The following is a 25,346-nucleotide window of genomic DNA, read 5'->3' on the forward strand; positions in this document are numbered from 1 at the left end:
GGAACTACCTACCACAGGGAGTAGGAGAGAGCCCTCGCGTGGTGGAAACCTGGGCCCTATGGAAAGGTGTCCTGGAAGCCAGCAGGCTCTCACAAGCTTAATGTGCAATGCTTAAACAGGAAAGTACTGGGGGGAAAAGGACCTTGGTCTGACCCAGAGGCAAAGACATTGGTGGCCTTGGTGAAGAGGAGGGGCAGTAGGAGAGAGGGCTGCAGAGACTTGGAAATAAATAAAAGATGGAAAATGATTGGTAGCGAATCTCACAAAATGGTGATCAGTGGGTGAGAGAGCAAGGAAGAGGGAGAGAAGAAAGGGAAGTATCTGAAGAGGTTGATAATACTTGGGTAGGGAAGGATGGAGCCTGCAGGGTCCAAAAGGAAGCACGAGGAGATCAAAAACAGGAAAAAACCACTCTTTAAAACGCTCTCAAATGTGTCTGAATGATTTCCAACAAAATTGTGAGCAGATTATTTTCATATGGGGTTTATTTCTAAATTATATAATTAATATATTACAGAAAGTTAGGAAAATGCAAGAAAGCATAAAAAGGAAAATAACCACATAAAATCTTTGTCTCAGAAAGAACTGCTGTTAACATACTCACATTCCCTTTTAGTCTCTATTTATACATATACATTGATAAAAATATGCTATGTTGTGACAGGGACACATTTTATGAAAAATAAGTAAATAAGTAAAAACCAAACAAACAGGAAATTAGTGTCCAATAGATTGAACTTCAAATTACATTTCCACCACTGACTAGATATGTGACCTGGGACAAATTCATGGTCCTCTGCCTCAGCTTCTGCACTTGTGGAGTGAGACTGCCTAGCAATTAGCATTGTTCCAGAAGAGATGTTGCCCAGGATGTGACTTCCTGGCACAGGGACAGCCGCACAGTATAAGTGTGATCAATTAAATCATAGTTCTGTGCAATTCTGTATTTTACTTTGCTCCTGCATTACGTGCATTTTCAATCTTTCTTTTTAAAGAAACTCTTTATGAATCTTATTCTAACGATTATATTCTATTTCATTATACAGATGTGGCCAAAAGTTAACCCTTCTCTATACGGTTTATATTGCTTCTGAATTTTTGCTTGGAAGAGAAAAATCCTTTCAGATAGCATCTTTGTGTACCACACAGATATGTTGTCTTTTAATTCTGATTTTCTCCTAGGTTTTGAAGTAGAATGTATTGGTTAAAGGATTGGGACCCTTTTCACCACTTTATGTTAGGGATTGGTTTTCCAAAGAGTTGTATCAATTTATATTCCCACTTGCACACGTATGCAGGTGATTCTTCTCCATCTCAATGACAAGGTGGGGAATTGGAATACAGCTAGCTGGGGGGATTATTCTCCTCTAAAAAACTCTTTGCTATAATTGATAGGATCCTTTCCTCCATTCTTTCCTGTGTACTTAGCGTTATCATCAGCTTGAAATAAAGAAAAAACTGGAGAGCTTGGCTAGGAAGGAGCGAATTCAGAGATTTAAGGTAAGGAGCTACACAATTCTCTTTTACTAAATTATTTTATGATTTTAAAAGTCAGTGGTGCTGTTATTGAAGTTTTTCAAGGCACTTTACCTTTGGGTAACTCAGCTGAAGTCAGGTGATAGTTTCACCAAGACTATGTCTTGGCCACCATTATTTCAGAAGATCTTGGCAAAATAGGAGCTCCTTGTGCAAAATAAATTTTACAAGGTACAAACCTTTCAAAGGAAACATGAAAACTTTCTTTTCAAGTTTGAAATTTTGCTTTTATCTTTTCTTGATTGATATGTGATAGACGCCAAAGGATTTTTGTGTTTTGTCTTAAAAAGCTGAAAATAGATGGTGATGTTCCCAAAGTGGTGGGAAATGGCATTCTAAAAATTATACAATGGCACATTTTCATGCAAGCATGACCCTTGGAAATAGATGGCAGGAAAGATCTATTTGGCAAACAAAAGCATAAGATTTAGACATTCTGTACAAGGCATTTAAAAATTCCTTGTTTTTCCATTTTTGTATTTGACATCTCTTCTTTGAAGTGAACTTATAAAACATAAATTTGAATTGGGAGGATAAGAGATTCAATTAAGCATGTTTGAAAGGCTTCAGTTTAGGTTAGCAGTTTTATTTTTGAGCCACTCAAACTCACATGTTATTCTTTATTTTCCGTGTCGTATTACAAATGTGGGACCTAAGACACATTTCACAGACTGAGAACTATTTGTAAAGCTTCTGTAGAACAACTTGCCATAGAAGACAGTCATATTTCCCTCTTACCTGATAGACTCAAATCTATTTTATCATGGTCAAAAGAAAATCTTGTTAGGAAAGTGTTGTTAAATAACAGCAGATAGGGGAGTTTTTCAAGATCAGAAAAGTTGGTATGTAGAGATCAACTTTGCCAATATTGTCCTGCATCAAGGACTGAGTTTTAGATTCTCTGATTTACTGATTAAATACTCATGGAGAAGAATGGTCACTGGAAATAGTGACGAACACTGCTTGAAGCAGTGTGTGGTTCACCCTCACCCAGGTTGCCAGACACACTGACTAAGCACACGGGTGTATTACAACAGTGGCAGAAATTCCTGATGGACACTCCACTTCCTCCCTATATGATTTTTATTTATAACGGTTTTCACTTTATAGCTGTACTTGGTGAAAGACCTATGATTTAGGCTCCTTGTATGTAATATGCAACCCTCTTGCTTGGGGCATGATTTAATTATTTTTTAAGATAGAAAAGTAATACTTGCTGGTAGTCTTTACTAATCAGAGCTGTGAAGAGCATTGTGCTTCTTGTAATGATCTGCTTAAAGCAGATAAATAAATATTATTGTTGCTAAAACTCAGGATGCACTGTATCCGTTGCTATTTCTTTGAGTACAGCTGTTTCTTCCAACATAGGAGACTGAAATTCCTGCCTCTTACTAACACACCCAAAGCCCCAGTACAGCTGTGAAACTTTTTCTGACTGTCATGATAGACTTCAGAAGGAACACTTTTTTTAATGTTTATTTATTTTGAATTAAATTTTTAAAAATATTTTATTTATTCTTGTGTGAGAGAGAGACAGAGAGAGAGACAGAGCATGAGCGAGGGAGGGCAGAGAGAGAGAGAGAGAGAGAGAGAGAGACAGAATCTGAAACAGGCTCCAGACTCTGAGCTGTCAGCACAGAGCTGATGTGGGGCTCAAACTCATGAACCACGAGATCATGACCTGAGCCAAAGTGGGATGCTTAACCGTCTGAGCCACCCCAGAAGGAACACTTCCGTTCCGGGCACCCCAGAAGGAACACTTTCGAAAGTAATGAGAAAGGACTTCTTTAATAATAAAGTATCTCTTACCTGTCAGGCAATAACCTAACCTAGATTACTAATGATGCATCAACTTATCAAATCACTTTCTTATCCTAGGGAGAATCCACAAGATGGTTTATAGAAAATAACATGCCAATCCTATCTCCTCACCCCCCAGTTGGCCCAAAGACTAACCGTGGCCATAGTGTTCTGGTTGATGAAGGACATTCCAGTCCAATAACACTGGTGAGTCTTATTAAACACTCTGTCATGTGCCATTCCAACTAATTTATAATTTCCAATGACTCTCAGAAAGAATTCTATTTGTCTGTATAATTCTGTGAATCCTACTAAATGACAATGTGGTTTTGTATCTGTTCAACTGTCTTTACTGAATGTCCCAGTTACAATCAATATCACCCCTTTCAAATTATTTTGAGAGAGTACAAGTGGAGGAGGGGCAGAGAGTGAGAAAGAGAGAGAGAGAGAGAGAGAGGGAGAGAAAATCCCAAGCAGGCTCAGCACTGCCAGCACAGAGCCAGATGCAGGGCTCAAACTCATGAACCGTGCGATCATGACCTGAGCCAAAGTCGGACACTTAACTGACTGAGCCAGCAAGGTGCCCCATAGATTAGTTTTCTTGAAGTGAAGATTATTTATGTTACTTACATACCGAAATGACTTTACTGGCTCTGTGACATGTTTAGAAAAACCTGGATCCTTCCACCTGACATTTAAAACTCTAAGCCCTATGACCTCAATTTAGCCAACTCAATATTTCCCCTCATGATTACCCTTTAGCACCCTACAATACAGCAAGATTGTGGAACCATGAGTCGTTCCACATATGTTCTGTGTTTTCTGACCTCTGGGTTTTGTCTTGCTGCTCCCTCCACTCTCACCTTATCTGTAAAACTTATTTATGCACACAAACTCAGTCATACTGTATAGCATGGTGGGCTATATACTTATATTTGTGTTTCTTTTATCAAAAGCATGTACATATACCCTAACAAAAATACTTAAATATACAGAGATTCTGTTTAAAGAAATTTCATGCCGACATTTCATTCCAGTTTGATTCACTTATAATATAGAGATGATATTTGTTTGAAAGAAGGTAAGGTAGCTTGAAACAATATAGATACAGGAAAAGATTTGCAAAATATTTGCTGGAGGTTGATGGTTTAAGTTGTAAATGAATTGCTTGATCACATCTTTATTCTTATTTTATGTGGCCTAATATATTTTCTTGTTAGCATGAACATTTTTTTGGATTGCACAATATTTGTAGAGAAATTGCAAAGCTTTCCCAGATTGTTGAAGTAGGTTCATCGCATATAGTGTTAAGCTTTGACATTTTTCAAAGGTAAATATGTTTTGACATTTCCCGATGAACAGCTCAAGTTATGAAAAGCAACCGTTTTCCCTTTGTTGATACCATATTTCCAAGCTTCATTTAAATGTATACGTACACAAATAATTCTTTTTGGTTTTGGATGGCAAATTCACTAGGCTCTCAAAAGCTTAACCTGGTTGAAACAAAAGAAACAATCAAGGGCTGTTTTCCATCTTCCCACCTGTTTCAGAGAGGAAAAACCCTTGAAAGGCTTTCTTTTCAATTTTCCAGCTGAACACCCTCAATAAGTAGTTTATGATACATCCAGGAGATCTTAATGTGGCAGGAGTGAGAAAGTAATTTAAAAATTACAGGAAACACTGACACCAGCACTTCAGAAGCCTTTCTATCTGGTAAGCCACCATTCTTCACTTGGTCACCCCCTATGGTGCAAAAGCACCATAGGGGATACCTATTGTGATCTCTGAATTGTAGTTCCCATTTTACAGAAATTCAAATCTTCCTTTTAATTCTCCCAACTTGGATACATATCCTTTAAATTTGACTCCTGACCTCTGTGTGCCATTGAGATGGAGAAAATAATCCTTTTGGGATATTGCCATTGATTTTTCTTTTAACTTTCTTGAATAAAGAAAGAAACCATCCAGTGAATAGTTATTGCACTTGGTCACTAATTGAACCTAAACTTTCAGAGTAGCATATAGGCTTTTAGCTACACCATTCCCATTAAAACTGTGGAAAACCATTCAACTAATTCTGTACAAGCTTGGGAAATTCACCCCTGGAGATCTTCTACTAAGAATTAAAAATGCTCAGCTAAGCTGAGTAACCACCAGGTAGTCAGTTTCAATTCACATTCTGGTACAGTTTTGAAAATGTTAAGCTACAGTGCCGTATTTATTCCAAGAAAATATATTACAAACAGTTTCAAATATAGCAAAATTTAAGGTGGCTTCTGATGTGAACTACAACAGTTTGTAGCTCACAGCTGTTAGTTGAATGATGCAGATTTGTTTTTAGAGATAAATGTAATCAGTTAAACATTTGACTGCCATATTCATCTAACTGAATGATATCTGTATGCAAATGGGGGAAATAAAATTTAGAGCACAGAAGCGAATAGATCATGTTCTAGTTTATAGTAACCTGCTTTCTTGAATTCCTATATTAGATTTTCAATGTGTTTGTGTTCAGTTGAATTATTTGACAAGAGAGAGTCTTAAGCATATTTGTTTTACAGAGTGTTAAAGAATTCTTTTGGATGATCTGATTTCCTTGTTCAGAAACCTCTAGTTTGATATATCTTTGTGGGTTTTAAGACATTTTGCCTTTTGGCTCATAGAATCTTGTGTTCTATTTCTTTAAATCAAATGTTGCCTTAGTCAATCCACTAAGGATTCCATATAGGTCATGAAAGAGGTTTGTGTGCAGAGACCCAAGATAGCAATGACTTAAATATAACGGTGCCTTCCCTACTGTAACACACTTATGTGAGTTTCAGCTGTTGTGCCCAGTGCTACTGTGTGAGCTCATCAAAAGCTCAGACTCCTATTGTGTCATTGATCTGCCAAACTTAGTGTGTTGTCTTCATATACATAAGCCAGGACGGCATATCACCATGTGAATATTTCAATCTGAGGGAAGGGGGTAAAGGGAAAGTGACAGCACATCTCTTCGGTATAGTGGTTTCATGTATCACTTCTGCTCACATCTAGTTGGCCAAATCTTAGGCATACAGCTGTACAGAGTTGCAAGAGATGCTGGGAAATATAGTTTTTATTTATGAGAGCCACGTTCCCTGATAAAAATTCTATTACTAGTGAAGAAAGAAAAACAGATACTGAACAATATTATTTTTGGTACCCTTCCCATGTCTGTCTCAACAAGTAGCTTTCCTTACTTCGATGTTCAAAGTTATCATTCTTCTTCTCTGCTCATCCATTTTCTTCCCTTGATCATCCATTTGGATAAAATGCTTCTGTGAAAACTTGAATTTGTCCTAGTCTCATTGGTTTATTCCAAACAACATTTAGTTCTAAGTCCTGTTAGTTCTTAGATATTCTGTTATTGTTGCTATTGTCTCTTTGGCAGTATTTGTGTGGTTTATTTGGCACTAATTGTCTTGTGTTGCATTAGATGTTAAAAATTACTTTTTATTTTCCTCATAGTGCCTATAGTTGGAATCCAGTGAATGTTGACTTAACAAAATCAGACATTTAGTGACATATGACATACTTGTAAAGATGACACTCAGACCAAATTGTGGTGGTAGGAGCTGTCTCATCATTTTTTATGTATTTACACAACACTTTTCCAGAGTTGAATATTTGTTCACTGTTCTTGAGTCAGTGCATTTATACACCATCCTTCTAATTCTCTTGCCCAAATATACATGTATTATTCTTAACAAGTTCCTACTTTTTGTTGTAATAGAACAATGGAGCCAAAAACCTTGTTTTTCCTTCTTGAAAGGTTGCTGATCTTTATACTAAACTTAAAGTGTTCTGTCAGTGGCACAAAAAGCATTTCTGATGCTCCATACCCGCACTTTTTATATTCTTTATAGTACATTCTTGATTAGAAAATGCATCAGTCAGGGTCTCAGCAGGAAACAGATGGCTCACACAAATAGGGTAATTAGGAAGAGTTTAATGAAGAAACTATTTACAAAGATGCCGCCAGGGTTAAGGAAAACCAACTGGGGATGTTAAACGTGCTGGGGTCAACACGATGGGAAACCACGCACCTAGACCAGAGAGGGAGATGGAATGATTGGGTATCAGCACCAGCAGGCAGGACTTGTCAGCTAGGAGAGGACTGCCTGACAGGAGCTGTGGACTCAGCTGACCCATCACACACAACCTTTGGTGGGAAGGGTCCAGGAGAATTAAGACCCCAACCTCTTGCCTCTTGTCTTCTGATCCCCTGCCAGTGCCTATCATCGGCCAAATCCAACTGGAATCCTGAGATTAGTTGGTGCAGTCAGTAAAGAAATGACTCCCAGAGGGCAGAGCAGGGCAGAGAAGGCAGAAGAGGGGCAAATGGAAAAGATCCAGCCTAGAAAACCTCTCCATTTTTACACAGTGTTTTCCATTTGCCGGTTACCGTTTTTCATTTTTACTTTTCTGATATTTCAAGGGAGAAGTTGAATAAATGGTAATGTATTATAGTAGGCATCTGCCTTTTCTCTTTTTGAATCATATTGTTTGCTTTTACTTCAGCACCATTCTTAAGATGTAAAGGACTCAACAGTAGTTTATGTTGAAAACATTTAAATGGAAATGAGTCCATTCCAATCATATCTCTTTAGATCTCTAAAATAGGAACATTATTCAAGGTAACATTTAATTGAGCAAAGCCATTTTCATGCACCGAATAAATTAGGTATTGTCAGCAAGTTTACAAAATGAATAAAATACAGGAACCTAACAGAGAACATCTCCTTTGTCTAGAATACTCTATAATTGTGGCATTTAGTTATGTAGAGGACTTCCACACCATATGTTTTAACAAATACTTTGGGTCATAAGGCTATGTATAATGGAAGGACATAATTAAAGTTTAATCTGTTCAGTAAAAAGGCACCATTAATTACTCTAGGCAATTTGTTGGGTTATTAATTGGTTCTGGAAACATGTCAAGATACTAATTTAAATGGAATTTTTTTCCCTAATTGTCTAGACAGCCCCTCGACCATACACTGCCCCAGGAAATATGCAGCCTCCAATTCGATTAAAGCCTCTTCCCAGTAATCCTGCAGTAGGAACCGTTCCAAAGATAACTTCGGGGTCCAGATTGAAAACCTCATTGCTGGAAAATGAAGCTCCATTTCCCATTGGGGTAAATGTTACTTTTTCAAGAAATATCTTTTTATCCTTCATTAGAATATTAGATTACCAAGGTTTTAAGATACAAAGATTCAATTAATCTACTCAGTGAAATTTATATTGTGCACTTATTAAGCATTTACTATGTACTTCTGTTTAATTACATCTTACTCTAACTGGAAGGCCTATGATTTCTGTGCTATTAAGCAAAAAGAGTAAGGAATAGATTTGTAATAATATAAGGTCACCTTTCATTAATTCGAATGGATGTGTAAAAAACAAAGAGAAACTTTTTATAGCCAGGTATGACTTCTATCAGAATAGACCCAGTGTTGACTGATTCTAAATTTTAAATGCATGAAACCTAGAAAATGAAACTTTCCAAGAATAGGCTTACATTTGCATGCTGACTTACTTTACCATCAGTGTATGAAATTGCTTCAAGTTTGACTCTGGAGAAAGTTGGATACAGAAGAAAAAGAATGTCCATCTTTAAAAAATGGTGAATTAATCACACATAGGAGCTTGACTTGCTTCATTTTCAAGGTTATATCTCTGGTAATTTGAACTTATTTTAATAGAGCTGAGGAGGGAGATGTGGTAAACATAAAATATGAGTTAGTTAAGCAGGGAGGAATCATTAGAACATTCAGTAATTAGGGAGGGTATCCTTTGTATTTCCAACATGAAGAAGAAACATTTGCGAGCTTAAGAAAGAATCTGTGTCACGAGTTCAGTTGTCACTGAATTCAAATAGGTGAATTTAGTTCCATTTCTTATTAGGAAATATAAGACATATGAAATTAAGATATTTTTTTCTTTTTTTGAAATTAAGATTTTTTCATCTACAATTGACAGATAACCTTGATACTAAGAAATTAATTCAGACAAATGATTGTGTTTCATGATAAAAGTATAAATATAACTCTAACAAATAACTAATATTTTATCCATTTAATATGCTTTTCAGCTTATGAAGCACTTTTCCCAAACCTTTAGTTAATTTAATAGTTGTTTCCTAGAAAGCAGGAGAAACTAAACCAAGAGTGGTAGCACTTTGTATAGGGAATGGTGCTTAGGGCTAGGCAGAAGCTTGTGAATTCATAAGTCAATTAAGCTGACCTTCTAGGATCAGCTAGAAAGCCTAGAGGTTTCCTGTTTCAGCTAGTGTCCAGGAACGGTCAGATCCTGAGAGATTGTCTCAGGTTAACTAAAATAATACAGAACAAGTTCATTTTTCTCCTTTAGTAAACCAAAATAGGGAGCCAAATCATAATCAAGTGCCATTAATTCACCAGACATCAAATAATCAAAGCTGTAGAAGCAGGTCATTATCCCTCTGTAGATAGACCCACATGGGAAGTCAGATCACAATGAGAAGGTTGCTTAGTGAGCATGGAATCAGAATGATGGTATGTAGGGGGATGGAATCAGATTAAAATGGCTTGATGTACCTATCTCATCTTAGGAATGGGCTTGCCAAAGGTACCAGAAAACTCAAAGGTCTTTGGCTAAAATCCTGTGTATCTTCCTGGGATAATTTTGCCATTAGGACTGGAAATATTTAAAGTCCAATAGGTGGGATTTTCTCTCCCCTAGATAGTGCTGGGATATACTTTATACTTTCCACATTTGCCAACGTGATTATATTTTTTCCTAAGCTCCTATACTTTGGTAGACACATTTTCCTGTTAGATATATAAATACTATCAGTCAAGTAATATTCAAGTTCTGCTGGCTAGGGAGGGATTTTTTTTTTCCTTCAGGTGATTTTCCAGCTCTGCTCTGAGACACTGGGTAGATTTATTAAATCTGCATAGGGCCTTATATTTTCCTGTTTTCAAATTTTGGGGTATGAGCAAGAGATAGCCACTTAGTGGTAGCTTACTTAGGCTGACAAGGTTGAGATCAATTCCATGTTAATTTAAATTAGGTAAACTTACACTTTTCATTTAGTAAATATCAGGTACTTACTATGGACTAGATACTGCTCTAGGCATTGATGATATGTCAATTATCAAGGCAGACAAAAGTCTCTAACTTATTGGAGTTTTTACTGTAATATACATAGGCAAACTCTACTGGCCAGAAATACAAGTAATTTTTTCCATTGCCTTGATGATGAAGATGATTTAATATAAAATCAGACTAGAAATTTCTCAAGAATAGTAGTCTGTATGATTGCTGAGTATGTAATGAGTACCCACTAAATTCTTATTGCTTTCTTAAAGAGTTTAATGAAGAAACTATTTACAAAGATGCCAGCATTCCCAAAGTTAATGCATATGAGGAGAATCTTTTGAAGGGAAAATAGGCATAAGCAAGTTTCTAAGCATCAGGAATGAGGATCTTTGATTCAGGCAAAAGCAATTTGGTCAAAACAGGGTGGTTAAGAGGCAACTGAGTAAAAATAGTGACTTGATTGAAAATGATTATCCTTAGAATGAGAGTTTCTCATACACTACTGATAGGTGTAGAAATTGGTACAACTATTTGTGAAGACAATGTGGGAATATCAATATTTTAAATGAACATGCTCAAGCATTTTTATATATAGGAATTTAGGAATATACACATATGTGGAAAGAAATAGATTCAAGAATATTTAATATTATAATATTTGCAATAGTGAACAATTGAAGACACCTAACAATGTAATAGGATGTTGTATAAAAATATTATAGTTTATTAAAGTATGTTAAACAAAATAATAAGGTAAACTTATCTGTACCAGCATGGAAAGATGTCCAAGACACTTTGGGCTAAAAAAGCAAGGTAAGGAATGGCATATTAATTTTTTAAAAAATTCACTAATCCGTTTCCAAATAAGGCATACTATTGACTGATAACTACTTAGAAAAAAACAAACCCAAAGCCTCAAAGTTTGGATTCATTGTTCTTATTTTATTGTTCTTATTATTTTCACTTAATTTATATTTGTATTACAATATCAATGCACCCCATCACAGAAAAATCAGAAAATGTGAAAAAAGAAAAATGAGAACATAAATGGCACCTACATATCAACTATTTAACAATTCTGAATTCCTTGGTGCCTATTTAAATCCCTTTATGTTCACATAAATGTTGCTTTCAATCAAAATATGAACCATATGTGCCTTTATTTATCCTCCTTTACTTATTTAGCAATGAGAAATGTTTGGAGAATGACTCCCCTTTATTAACAATAACTTTTCATTATATTAAAGCATCTCAAAGAATAAATTGACTGAAAACACCATACCAAATAAATGGGTATAAAATGGATAAAAGTGATTAAACATGCCTTAAAGTGTGGGAAACTACCTCAGATACACAAAAATGACCAATTTATGAAAATTCAAATACTCAAATATACTTGAAAAATGTGATATAATTATTGATTATACCTTTGGTGCTCTTTAATTTTTGATTGATACATTTTTTGCAAATAATACAAGGTGGAAATAATATAAGGTGGAAAATGATATGCTCCAATAATCCAAATCCCCAAAGGCAACCCTTAGTTCAAAGTCTTCCTGTCATCCTTGATTTTTATCAAAATCCACATACAAATTATTTAAAAGAAATGTGTGATCACATTGCATGGACCTTTTTATGTCAGGATGAATAGATTCATACTGTTCTTTTTGAAGCCTGGTGAGAATCTATTACAAAAACCACAAAAAATTGTAATTAAATATTCTATTGTTGGACTTGATGGTTCAACTAAATTTGGTGTGCATGTGTGTGTGTGTACCCTTATACACATTTATATCAATGTATTGTGCAGTATCTTAGTAGGATTTATTCCTACAAGTTGAATTTCTAGGAGAAAAATTTCTAGTCTTTGGGTCAGAGTCTGCATTTAGTTCCTAGATATTATATTATCAAGGAATGTAATAACACCAGGATGGGTGAAAATCAGTGTGAAAAAAGTAATAATAACACTCCACTGTTAAGTGGACTATCTAACCCTGCTTCAAAGTACAATACTCCAAACTTCCTGACTTTAAATTGTTTAATTGTGCTGGGTCCTCATAGATTTAATGGATTGTTGAAGAAAAATCCCAAAGTACTTTGAAAATGCCATAACTGTGTATTTGGCTTAAAAATAGACTTAAGGTTAAAAATTTTTGAAAATTTAACTTGCTGTGGATATTACAAAAAGCCACTTTTCGATAAAAACATGAAGTGTTTTGAGTTTGCCTATTGATGTCAGTTGTGTTTACATGCAATGTAAACCATAGTCTTAAAATTTGGGGCTATGTTGGTCACTACTTCTGTTTTACTGGTTGTTATGTCATGAAATGTGATTGCAGGGCAAGAAAGCAGTGATGAAGTTCAAGAACTCCATGGACAATTCACAGGAAGTGAATCGCTATCAACTTCCAAACATTAACAATTACATGATGCCTATTCCTCCTTCACCTCCTCCCCACAAAGGAAAAATCACAAGGGAAAATAGACTTGAATCATGGAGAAGGAGAAGATTTCGTCCAACCACTGCTCCCAATGGCTTAGAGCCTCTCTTTACCAGGGTGAATATGGAATCAAGTTTTCTTTTATTAATTTAGCACAGATTACATTATGCTTTTAAATTTCTGGATGTATAGTAAAAATGAATCTAGGGAAATCAAGTGCAAGTGCCTTACAAAAATAAATATAATAATTTTATAAATGTAATTGTAAGCTTGAATGAATCTGAAATCAGATACTTGAGTAGTTCAGTTCAGTAATTTAGCACAATTAATTAAAAAATCCAGTAAATCTTGAGGTCAAATTTAGTTTGTACTATGCCCATTTCCAAATTATTTATTTCCTTCAATTTGCCCATTCAATCACGTGTTATCAGAAGTATTTTAACATGTAATTTGTGAAAATTTAGAGACTTAAGTATACCAAAAAACATAAAATCCCACATCAAGTACCTATTAGAGCTTCCTTTTAGTGATTTTTGGGAAAATATTGTATAATCTTTTCTTTCAGTGTTCTTTGAAAATAGTAGAGCTTGTTGTACTCATTTTCTCAAAATACTGATTAAAAAAATAGCCCTAAGACCAGTTAGACTGTACGGGGACACTTTATAGGACAAAGGCAAAAGATCTCTTAATTTTTATCATGTAAATACACAACTAATGAAAATTATGTGTAACTTCTGTGATTATTAGCAGATAGGTAGGTCTACCTTTCACTGATTGAGAATCAGGGAGTGAAGTTCCGACTTGCACGCAGATTGCGTACTGACTCTTCTAAACCAGCCTCATTCCAGCATTCTTTTTTGACCTCATTCCATATCTGAATCCCACAGCTCTCTGCATCAATAACCTCAAAATATTGGAGCTGTCTTCCTTGCACTTGCCCAAATTTTCTCTTTTCCATTTTCACCGTTATTCTTCCTTTGTTATGGCTTCTGAAGAACTTTGTATTCCTCATGTCAGAGGTCCACTGTCCCATGGGTCCTCAATTTTACCTTTTTCCACTGCCTGTCATTCTCCTCTCTAATTTGGATTTTCATCCTCCCTGTAACATACATCTCTGTCTCTCAGCGTACCCAGGCTTCCACAGAGGAACTGGATCTTCTCTTCATGTGCGTAGCCTGAGATTCGTCTTCTCTCCTCCAACAAAGTCCCCTGAAGAGTAGTTGGCTGTCGGTTTAGTCTAACAAACAACCCCAGGCAGCTCAGCTTACAACAACAAAGGTTGATTTCTCTCTCTCTCTCTCTTTTTTCATTTTAACAGTTTTTAATTAATTAATTTTTAAATGTTTTCATTTATTTTGAAGGAGAGAGAGAGAGACAGAGCATGAGCAGGGGAGGAACTGAGAGAGAGGGAGACACAGAATTCGAAGCAGGCTCCAGGCTGTCAACACAGAGACAGATGCAGGGCTCGAACCCACGAACCGTGAGATCATGACCTGAGCCGAAGTCGGACGCTTAACCGACTGAGCCACCCAGGCACCCCTAACAGTTTTTATTTAAAGTAGTATATCAGATTACTTTATTCCTGTATCTTCTCATTGGTTTCTTCCTTATATTTGCCCTTTTCCTTTCCTACTTGGCGAGACTTGCCTTTACATTCAAGGATCTCTTTGTGGTCTTTGTCCAGTTTTAGTCTAGTGATAACCACCTTTCCAGGGTGAAGGCCCACCTTCTTTCACTGTGCCTGCTCAATGCACATGTCCCATTTCTTCCTGTAAACCTGGACTCCTTTGCCAGTCTGCTGACCTTTGTAGTGTCCTTGCACAACCTATACTTCAGCATCCTTTTGGAGGGGCATGGATCAAACGTTGTACTTCTGTCTCAGCTCTTGGGAAAGAGGGGAAGACCTAATCTTTCTGCGAATGTGGGAAGGTGCTTTGGGATGCCTTTTATGGTTCTTGCTTGGGTCGGAAGTCACAAGGAGTTGAGGCTTCATTTTGGCTGCTGGCTCTTCAGCGGTGGCTGGCTGCAGAAGGGAAGAACGGAGTTTATTTCTTGTTCGCATAATCGTCTGTTGTTGATCAGCTGCAATTCTGAGACCCAGACTGGAGAAACAGTCCCTGTCTGGGGTATGTCTGGGGTATGTTGCCTTCATGGACGACAGAACCATGGAAAGTTTTTAAGATTCCACTCAGCAGGGAAACTTCTGTTTGAATTCCATTACCAAAGCCTGACAGCGGTGGAAGAAGAAGTATCTTCCTCCCACGGAGTGGGGCAGTGAATATTTGGGCCAATAATAAAACCCACCATGTCTACTAACTTACCTCTGAACTGTACATGCTGGCATTGGTCCCCCTGCACTAAGCCAGCAAACATGTGCTCTTGAAGTCTGTGGCCTCTATTTAATGAGAACAGTGAGTTTCTCGTGATATTCCCATGCTGGCAGCATTTGATCTTCTGATGTTAAAATATATTACAGGAATAAGCTCGACCCATTCATATTTTAATTTTTTTAAAAAAGGGTTTAAATATCTCATAAACCATAAGAACATATTAAATCTATATGTGCAAGTTAAATAACAGTAATCAAGCAAGCACCCATGTACACATCATTATTTCTTAACCAAGTAGAACACTGCTGTCATATTATGAGCCCCCGTTTCCTGCCCCATCACATCCCCTACTGCTTCCCAGAGTAACCATCATACTGACTTCTTTCTTAACTGAGTCCTGTTTCTCTTCAGAGTTCTCTGATTTAGATGCATGAAACTTCAGAAATAAGCTCAAATCTACCATTGTAATGAAAGAACAATGTTTATAGGAGAAAGGAGAAAGAAGCTGAATGGAGTCTTTGGGTCAGAGTCCAAGTTTGGTTCCTTGATAGTTTTAAGAGCCTCTTCTGGATAAGTCAGAGAAGCCAGGTCATGAGAGTTTCCCAGGGAGATGGGGCTCACCAGGGTCAGGGCATCTAGGCAAGTCCTAGTGTGGGTCAGCCACTGGATGGGCTGGGCTTCTGTACTGGGCACGGAGGGGAGAGCAGGGACTTTTCCACCCTGTGGCCATGACAAGTGAAGTTCAGATAAGCATGTAAGCCAGCCTCTGCTGGGCATTCTGCACTGGGGTTAGCAACACCATGGTGTCAGAGGGCGTCCTGGCTTCCATAGACCTTAGCATGTCTGTCTTTTGAGTTACAGGGTTTTAGCCTGACTTGGTCTTTTGTTTTGTTTCCAAACTTCTATTCTCTCTATTTGGAATCTCTGTTTGGGGAATGCTGGAGCTACTAGACTGAAACTCTAATATTCTTAGCTTTTCTCTTCTATTTTCTCATTCTTTTTTTTGTTCTACTTGACAAGAGATTTCCACAATTTTATCTTCCACACATTCTACTGAGTTTTTTCTTTTGGTGCCTTATTTTAATTCTAAGAACTCACTTTTGGTTCACTGAATGTTACTTTTTTTTTTTTTTTTTTTTTTTTTTTTTGAGAGAGAGAGAGCACACAGGGGAGGGGCAGAGAGAGAAAGGGGGAGAGAGAATCTTAAGCAGGCTCCACGCCCAGTGCAGAGCCCAATGTGGGGTTCAATCTCACAACCATCAAGAGTCAGAAGCTTAAATGGCTGAACCATCCAGGTCCCGCCACTCAATGTTACTTTTAAAAATCATCTTGTTCTCTGGGGTGCCTGGGTGGCTCAGTTAAGTATCTGGCACTTGATCTTGGCTTAGGTCTTAATATCATGGTTGCGTGATGGATCCCAGGGTCAGGCTCCATGCTAATAGCTTGGAGCCTGCTTGGGATTCTCTCTCTCCCTCTCTCTCTGCCCCTCCCCTGCTCATGCCCCCTTTCTCTCTCAAAATAAATAAATAAACTTTTTAAAAAATCAATAAAACATGTCTTACTCTATGATTTTGATTCTTTGGTATTTGTGGAGACTTCCTTGTGGACTAATATATATTCAGTTTTTGTAAAGTGAATCTCTTAATATTGGGAATAGAGTTCTATAAATGTCCAGTAGATAAGAAATGTTAATTATGTCTTTCCTGTTTTCACATGCTTAGCATTCTTGTTTATCTGCTCTCTCAGTTCCTAACTTCTAGAGATAATTCATTCTCTGTAATTGTAGACCTGTCAGTTTCTCCTTATAATTATGTCAAATTCTGCTTTGTAATGTTGAGAATCCCTGGTCATATGCTCTCGGATTTAGGATTATTCTATTTTACTGGTGAAGTTATTCTTTATGATTAAAAAATGTTCCTCTTTATCACATTACTTTTAGCCTTAAGATCTCTGTTGTCTCAGTACTTATTTTCTTTAAATTAGTATTTAATATATAGTATTTAATATTATATATATGTGTGTGTGTGTGTATATATATTCATTTTACTTTCAGCCTTTTAATATCTTTGAATTTAAACTTTAGGTTTTAAATGTATTTACGTAGCATGTGGATGCTTTGTGTTTATTTCAATCTGAAAATATCTGTTCTTTAATAAGTGAGTTTAGGTCAATCACATTTATTTGATTTAGTATTATACTTAGACTTACTTCTGCCATCTTCATTTGTATTTTCTACTTACCATGATTTTTCTTTGATAGTAGCATTTTATGCTATTATTGCCTATTGCCTCTTCCTTGAAACTTTCCTCCTTTGCCTTCCATGACACTCTACCTTCATCTTTCTTTGCCATCTCCTTTTACCTCTCATCTTGCCTCCTTTTACCTCTCATCTTGCCTCCATTCAGTTAACGTGAAGTTACTCTCCTTCACACTTATTAGCCATCACTACAGGCTTAAACCTTGACTCTTGTTTTTGTATTCCAGATGTAGTCATCTTGTCACATGACTTCAGGAACTTCCTAGATGTTTCTTGGATTTGTCACTAGCTCCTGGGTCCTCAGGTATAGAATAAAATTGTCACAGTGGGGAAAGTCTTGCACTTTTCCTTCAGTAATTTGATTTACTTTATAGAAATCTAGAAAAGATTTATTTAAGGAGAGGTGGCTCTCATGAGTAGTTTGTACATTAAATTTACTCATTTTATGCCTACCACCCCCAAAGCATCCTCCAAATCATCTTAAAAGGAAAAAAAAAAACCATGTCAGAAAAGGCAAAGAAATAAGGCCTGTTCTTCTGTAGAGCACAGTCTCTGCCTTCTGTGATCTGTGTCTCTAGGGGATGATCCATGGAGCTAAATGACAAGGTGTGGTAGATCTTACAGCCTGGCAAGTTGCTACTATTCCCTGTTGCTTTGTTTCCTTTTGTTCTAGGACCAGCAGAGCTTTTATACTGCTTCTACAGAATCTGTGAGACTAGTTACACTGTTTTTACAGAATCTGTGAGACTAGTTATACTGCTTTTACAGAATCTGTGAGACTAGATACACTGCTTTTACAGACTCTGTGAGACTAGTTATACTGTTTTTACAGAATCTGTGAGACTAGTTACACTGTTTTTACAGAATCTGTGAGACTAGTTACGCTGTTTTTACAGAATCTGAGACTAGTTACACTGCTTTTACAGAATCTGTGAGACTAGTTATACCGCTTTTACAGACTAGTTAGATTTTGCCCTGAGGTTTACCTCACACATCTGCAGATTTTTATGTTCTCACACAATATTGCTGGTCACCTCTATTAAAATGTGAATGGTTCCATAAATGGTGTATATAAATGTGAAAACATAAGCTTTTAAATAAGAAGCTACTTAATCATTATAGTTACTAATCTAAAAAAACAAACAAACAAGGTTTGTTTTTATTTTTTTATATGTTTTATGAAATAAAGGACAAAGAGCTTCTCCAGGCATGAACTAGTCTGGGCTTTCTCTGTATCTGGTCAAGGTCCCCTCCCTACCTCCTACATTCCCCATGAGTCCTGTGCAATTACTGGTGCCTGACTGGTAGATTCTGCTTCCCCTTAAATTTGACATGGTTTAGCCAGCTTCTCCATCCATTCAGTTAACGTATCTCATAAAGCATGACCTTTTTCCCAGTAATTTGGGCTCAAAATCTAGGATTCCTTCTTCTGTCTGATCACACATCAGTTAATTGCTAAGTCCTCCAGATCAGAAATATCCAATAGAAATATAATGCAAGCCACATATGCAATTTCAATGTCTCATAACTATACCAAAAAGGGTAAAAAGAAACATGTGAAATTAATTTTATTAACATATTGTACTTAATCAAGTGTATTCAACATATTATCATTTGAACATGTAATCAGTATGAGTTTTAATGAGCACTGTACAATGTTTTTCATACTATGTCTTTGAAATTCAGTAAGCATTTTATATTTATGGTGCATCTCATTCAAATGAGCTGCCTTTCAAATGCCCAACAGCCAAATGTGGTAAGTGGCTGCTGTCCCAGGCTGTACATCTCTAGCACCTGGACGGTGGCTCATGTGTCTGATAATCCCTTTCCCTTCTCAGTGCCACATCCCCGGGTCAGGGACTGGCTACCTAACTCTTCACAGGGCTGTTGCAGTCATCTACATACTTCCATTATGCCTTTAAGTCAACAAATAGCTCAAGTTAGCTCTTATTGATTGTGACAAGCACTGTGCTGGGTGCTGAGGTTACCAAGATGAGTGAAGCCAAATCCTTATTCTCAGAAGGATTGCAGTATAGCAAGGGAGACAGAAATATCTACCATTAACCATGACACATTGTGGTGAGTATAGTCATAGTGGTATAAATAAAGCACAATGAAGGAAATACTCGCTTTGAGGAGGTTGAAGAGCATTTCAGAGAGAAGATGACATTTGAAATGGGCTTTGAAAGAAGAGTAGGAAGCGAGCAGATGGACTCAGGGAGCAGAGGGTAAAAGGCAGGAAGGCAAAGCAAGAGCAAGCTGGGTCCATCTCAGTACTGAGAGAATCTACATGATGCAATTAAATAAAACTTGATAGAATAGCTCCCAACATACTCCTCCCCTGATTAAAACCTTCACCAGCTTCTTTCCTAATGAAAGCAGGTATGTTTTCTGCTTCATTGCTTTAAAATGTAGGTTTTATGATTATTCAGGTATGTTGAGACTTATAGATCAGGAGATGTTTGTCATTGAAAGGACACTTTGCACTTAACAGTTCCCCAAAGGAAGGGGCATACCATGTACGATAGTCAGGGTTCTATCCAGAATAAGGTTTGACCACATATCTGGGCATTGTGGCCCAGGTAAGCTGACAGATAAAACTAACCATCACATAAGTCATGCAGGACTACACAAGGCCGCACCAAGGTTGGTCAGGAGATTGGGAAGTGGGAGGGAAACATGGGCAAGAGCCTTTGTTGTGGTTTCTGAGAGAAGGAACAGGAAAGATGGGGTGAGCAGGCTTAGGATTGAACAGTATGAAGAATTTCGACAGGCTCCAGAGTGTGGAAGCTGTCCTGAGTTTTCTGGTCCTAGAGAAGGGGGTTCTAAGGGCAGGGGAATATTGGCCCAGACTTTAAGAGCCAGGTCACAGAGGTAGGGGGAGGGTGGATGTGAGCTTTGGGTTGATTAGTTTGTACATGAAAAGCATGCTCCCAGGGAAGTCATTTACCCTCTCTAGGAATGTCTTGGGAGGGGTAGTTTCCCCAGAGTCAGTAAGGCTCCAGATGTCAAAACATCAGAATAAAAACATATGCTTATACACTGGCATTCAAGGACTCTCATATTTTGACTCCTTTCCAGCTTTCCGCTCCCATCCAAGCTAAACTGAGCTACTCCCTGGACCCTCAGCTGGTTGGCCCACCACTTCCCCACCTCTGATCTGTGCTTTTTTCTGTTATTACTTTCTGCTTGATGCTTACTCCCTTTTAAATCATCTATATAACTTTTTTCTTATTTAATTACCTTTGTTAGCTTTTAATAAAATAAAATGTTTATGTTTATATTCAATGATGGCAGCAATGATTCTATCTTCCATTTGAAGATAGAAGGAGGAGTTTTGTTCCAGGAGTTTTGCTCCGTGTTTTACATACATTTTCTCATTTAATACACACAATAAACTCAAGAAAGAGATGAGATAATTTATCCATATTAAAGATGAGGAAACTGAGGCAAGAAAGGTTAAATAATCTGGCCATCATCACATAACTAGTTAGTGGCAGACTAAGTGTATACACTCACTATACTTACAGTTAAGAGCCTACATTTGTAATCCTCAAATCCATATTATATGGAATTTATCTACAAGTCTTTTTTCTTTCAAATCCTTGAAGATATTAATCACAATTGGTCAGGTGCTTCTTCAATGCAGAGATGTTCTTCTATGAATTGCCTGTGAGTGCCTGAGATATAAGAAGGAGGTTGTATCTTCTTTCTCACCTCTCCCAGCCCCTGTGAGAGGCCTTATGTTCTGTAGTGATTGCTATACATCCTAATAGGATCCCATCTCTTCCTCTCTTCAAAAGGATTTTGTGAGGCACCTGGCTGGCTCAGTCAGTTGAGCATCTCCCTCTTGATTTCAGCTCGGGTCATGATCCCAGGGTCATTGGGTTGAGCCCCGAGTTGGGCTCTACACTGAGCATGAACCCTGCTTGGGATTCTCATTCTCTCTCTCTGTGCCCCTCTCCCTCACTCGTGCACTCTCTCTTTCTCTGTCTCTCTCTAAAATTAAAAAAAAAAAAAATGATTCTGTTACTTTCTTATGTCCCTCATATATTCTGCTTAGTATCAATATTCATGTACTTTTGTTAATTGTCACTTCTACTCCCAGATTATGAAGCTTGTTGAGGGCAGGCATTTGATTTCACTTACACTTAATCAAGTGTTTATTAGTATTGTGTTCATAAAGAGGTATTACCTTATTATGCATACAAAAAATTAAACTCTGAATTGTACTATTTAGCTTATGGAAATATTATAGAAATAAATTATGCCTTTCAGACATAGATCCCTTTTCTTCAACAACAAATAAAGTCTAACAAATGTTAGCTTTGTGAGAGAGATTGCATATTTCCTTTGTTTGACTTACTTTAACTTTTTTTTTTAATTTCCATTCTAGTCAACATATTATCTTGGTATTTTTTATTCTTGGTTTTCCTCACCAGTGGACTCAGATTTGAGAATGAAAAAGGAAAGCATCAGCATGATTTTAATATAGGATAATTCAACAAATTTCATATAGGCTTGATTTATTTCAGGCACTTTCCTTTAAAGAACGTTTTCGCTTAAAATTAACATCGCAGTTTGGTAACTGCATTACTAAAAAAGACTTTTAAAAAGGTGCAAAAGCCAGTCCAACTGGCAGATCTTGTAAGCTTTCCAGACTTTCTCACCAAAAGCAAAACGCAGCCAGATCTTTTCTACCTCTGAGCAGACTTACTGAATGTGTTCTGTTGAAAGAGATGAGGAAGGGAAGGCTCATGTGTCAACCCCACCTCCTCAAAATCTGGAGCTCTGATACCTCCAGAAGGGTTGAGGCATTGGGGGGCATGTCAGGAATAAGCCCCAGACATGCGATATAGTGGGAAGAAAAATGGGCAAGAGGAGAGGGAAAAGAGGAAGCATAACGAAAGCAAAGGAGGGAGGAGGAGAGAACAAGGAAACACCAGCATGAAAGGAAAGAGAAAGAGAGGAACCAAATGAATACTGTGAGAAGAGGTTTCCCTTACAACCAGCTGCTTCTTGAATCCTTAGGATACGAACATCGAACAATGGCACACTCTTAACTCTGGCTCACTTGGGAATTTTCTCTCCCTAAGACCTGAATCAGAGTCAACGTGGGGACTGCCTGCTACTCCTTATCCACGCTTTGAATCCATCTTTGTCACGGCTTAGTTACCAAAGGTGTTGTCTAACAGGCCCCTGTGAATCCGTTTTCATGATGTGGTACCTATCGAGTTCCTATAAATGCAGAAAGCTTCTGACTTAGGGCAGTGTCATCATACTGGCACTGTAGCTTTTGTCTCAGCAAAGGAAAGAATGTGGAATCCCTAACTGTTCCATGGCTGTGTCCAGTCAGATCAATGTTTATTAGGCCCTTGCTAGGTGTCAGCACTGGCAAGACGCTGGGGGCATAAAGTTCAGTAAGATACTGTCCTTATCTACTGACAGTGAGAGGGATACAGGGGAATGGTTTCACTGCCATGTGACTTACAGACTTATATAGGTCTGGAGATTAAAAGTATTTGGTAGTGTTTGGACCACTACAATTGGTGCAGCTGCTGGGCCTTTAAAGGTATCAAAAGAAATTGCAAATAGTTGAGAGATAGTAGAAGTTAAGAATATAAGACATTTTTTTGTTATTTGAGAAATGTTGGACCTTATCCCATGGATATTGAGAATCTTTGGAGGACTTCAAGCAAAAGAGTCACGTAATCTATTTAGTGACAATAGATCACTGTGATACCACAGAGGAAGGAGGTTTTGAGAGACATCAGGCTAGAAATAGGGAGACCAGCGAATAGAGTAACATCTGTTTTCTTGGAACAGTTCAAATTTGTGTTTGTTTTTTTCTAGTATAATTATTAGTGATACCTCTTTCACTGTGTCTCCCAGTTTGGATGATAAATTCTGTGGCCGCTCTACTAACTACAGATTTATCCCAGTGGCCTGGAAAAAGACTCTATGGTGCTTGGAGTTCATCAGGGCTTGGCTAAGTGGATGAAGAGGAGTAACTGCCCAATGCTATCAGCAAGAACAGGCCCTTTGATCCCCTTAGAGTCTCTTACGTCCACCTCTCACTCAGGCCTAAGCAGAGATAAAAGAGGGCCCAGTAGCATTTAGTATATATATATACTAAATTTATTCATTTTTGAGAGAGAGAGGGACAGGGAAGGGCAGAGAGAGAGGGGGACAGAATCCCAAGCAGGCTCCACACTGTCAGCACAGAGCCCGATGTGGGGCTGTATGTCCGGAACCATGAGATCATGACCTGAGCTGAAATCAAGAGTCAGATGCTTAACCGACTGAGCCACCCAGGTGCCCCTGAAGATTGAGTATATTAACTGAATGCTAAATATTATACATATGTGATGGCTGACTAGTTAACCACTCAACGAGCATGCTGTTTCTTTGTCAGCTCAGATTATACTTGCCTGAGGTATCTGGAAAGAAATGAGAAGGAAAGTCATAAGCAAGTGGTACAGGAAGTAAGAAAGATAACCCTTAGTTGTGCAAGGGCATGAGGCCCTGCTCTGGTTCCTGAAATGGAACTGAATGTTCATGGAAGGTTTTGATACTTGCTTGAGGACAGCAGAAAGGGCCGTGAAACCTTGTTAAAGTTTCATCAGCCTGGGTCCTTATAACCTTGGAAGATGGTAAGTATAGAGGCAATTGAGTCAACTGAAGGAAACAATTATTCATTTCCTACTGCACGTATTTAATCACGAGCTGTCACTCGGGCCTCCTGTTAAAATCCAAAAAAGGTTACTTGGTGGCAATAATTGGGGAATATTTTTTAAAAGAATGAAGTAACTAGACCCAGGAGAAAAGAGATGTTATCAGGAACACATTTTGGCAGGAAAAAAAAAATGAGTAAGAATAAATGAAAAAGGTGAAGAGCTGTCATTTCCTTTATTTTATTTTTAAACATTTCAACTTCCACTTTCTCATTTTGTACATATGAGGCAGGCCTTTCCTCCACCATAATCTCACTATTACCTTGCATTTATATAGAGCTTATCTCCCAGAAGCTCACAGGGCTACTTCTGAATCTGTGCCACGTTAGAAAGTATTGCTTGACAAAAAGGAGATGCTCTTATTTAATCGTCATATCATTAAATGTTCTAGTGGGAGCTTGGAACTGGATTTGCTGTAGGCGGGTGATTGTGCACTGGGCCGCACAAGTGCATGTCACAGCTCCACAGCTACCCGGGCCAGAGCAAACGTGGCATGCTTTTGCAACTTGGAGTCAGGCCTGCCATCACCCCTTTGCTTTCCACTGTGACTCAGAGAGATGTTTCTAATCTGCAAAGAATTATCCAGGTTGCTGATTTACCTTCATGGCTACTGATGTTCCTGAAATATTTCTGGTGATTACCTCTCTATTTGGGAGCTCTGTCTGCCATAGACAAGACCATTTGCTTAAATTTTAAATCTTGGGATTCCTTCCCCATTTATACTTTTCAGACTGTCATTTGCAGAATTTCATTTAATCAGATGTACTTCCTCTGGTTTTTGCTTCAGAGAAATGGAATTGAATGAGGAAAAAAGAATCCTCTGAAGTGGAAGAGGATGGATTTGGAGTTGGAAATATTTTAGGAGTTCCTTCAGAAATTTTTGTTGTAGCTTTGTTATTTTTAAAAAAATGCATGTTTCCAAGGCATTCGTAATTCAGTGAAATCAAACTTAAATAATTGCTTTGAGTTCAGTGAAAGTTGGTCTCTTCACATTTTCCATTTAGCTGAAAACTGATTTTTAGAAAAGTGAAGTAGATTAAAATTATTGCCTGGCCTCTGTATAATTCTTGATCTGACAGTATTCTTACATGACTATTTCTCTGTCTCCTCCTCTTCCTTTTTCTGCTTCTCTTTCCTC

General features: G+C 37.6%; 1 protein-coding gene and 1 pseudogene across 2 annotated transcripts in view; one reads left to right on the top strand and one right to left on the bottom strand.

Moving 5' to 3' along the window:
* Nucleotides 1–25,346, top strand: part of ERICH3 (glutamate rich 3) — a 106,601-nt gene that overhangs the window by 29,684 nt on the left and 51,571 nt on the right. The window contains exons 4-7 of one of the 2 annotated variants that reach the window (XM_060622022.3): nt 1,429–1,500; nt 3,415–3,543; nt 8,339–8,497; nt 12,786–13,004. In XM_060622022.3, coding sequence (XP_060478005.3) covers nt 1,429–1,500; nt 3,415–3,543; nt 8,339–8,497; nt 12,786–13,004 — 579 coding nt within the window. Of the gene's footprint in view, nt 1–1,428; nt 1,501–3,414; nt 3,544–8,338; nt 8,498–12,785; nt 13,005–25,346 lie in introns of those variants that run through there. The other variant, XM_078451781.2, reaches the window with a different exon arrangement.
* LOC144617087 (large ribosomal subunit protein uL24 pseudogene) lies at nt 14,301–16,276 on the bottom strand (annotated as a pseudogene).

Source organism: Panthera onca, chromosome C1 (assembly GCF_046562875.1).
Source record: "Panthera onca isolate mPanOnc1 chromosome C1, mPanOnc1 haplotype 2, whole genome shotgun sequence".
NCBI classification, from domain to species: Eukaryota; Metazoa; Chordata; class Mammalia; order Carnivora; family Felidae; genus Panthera; species Panthera onca.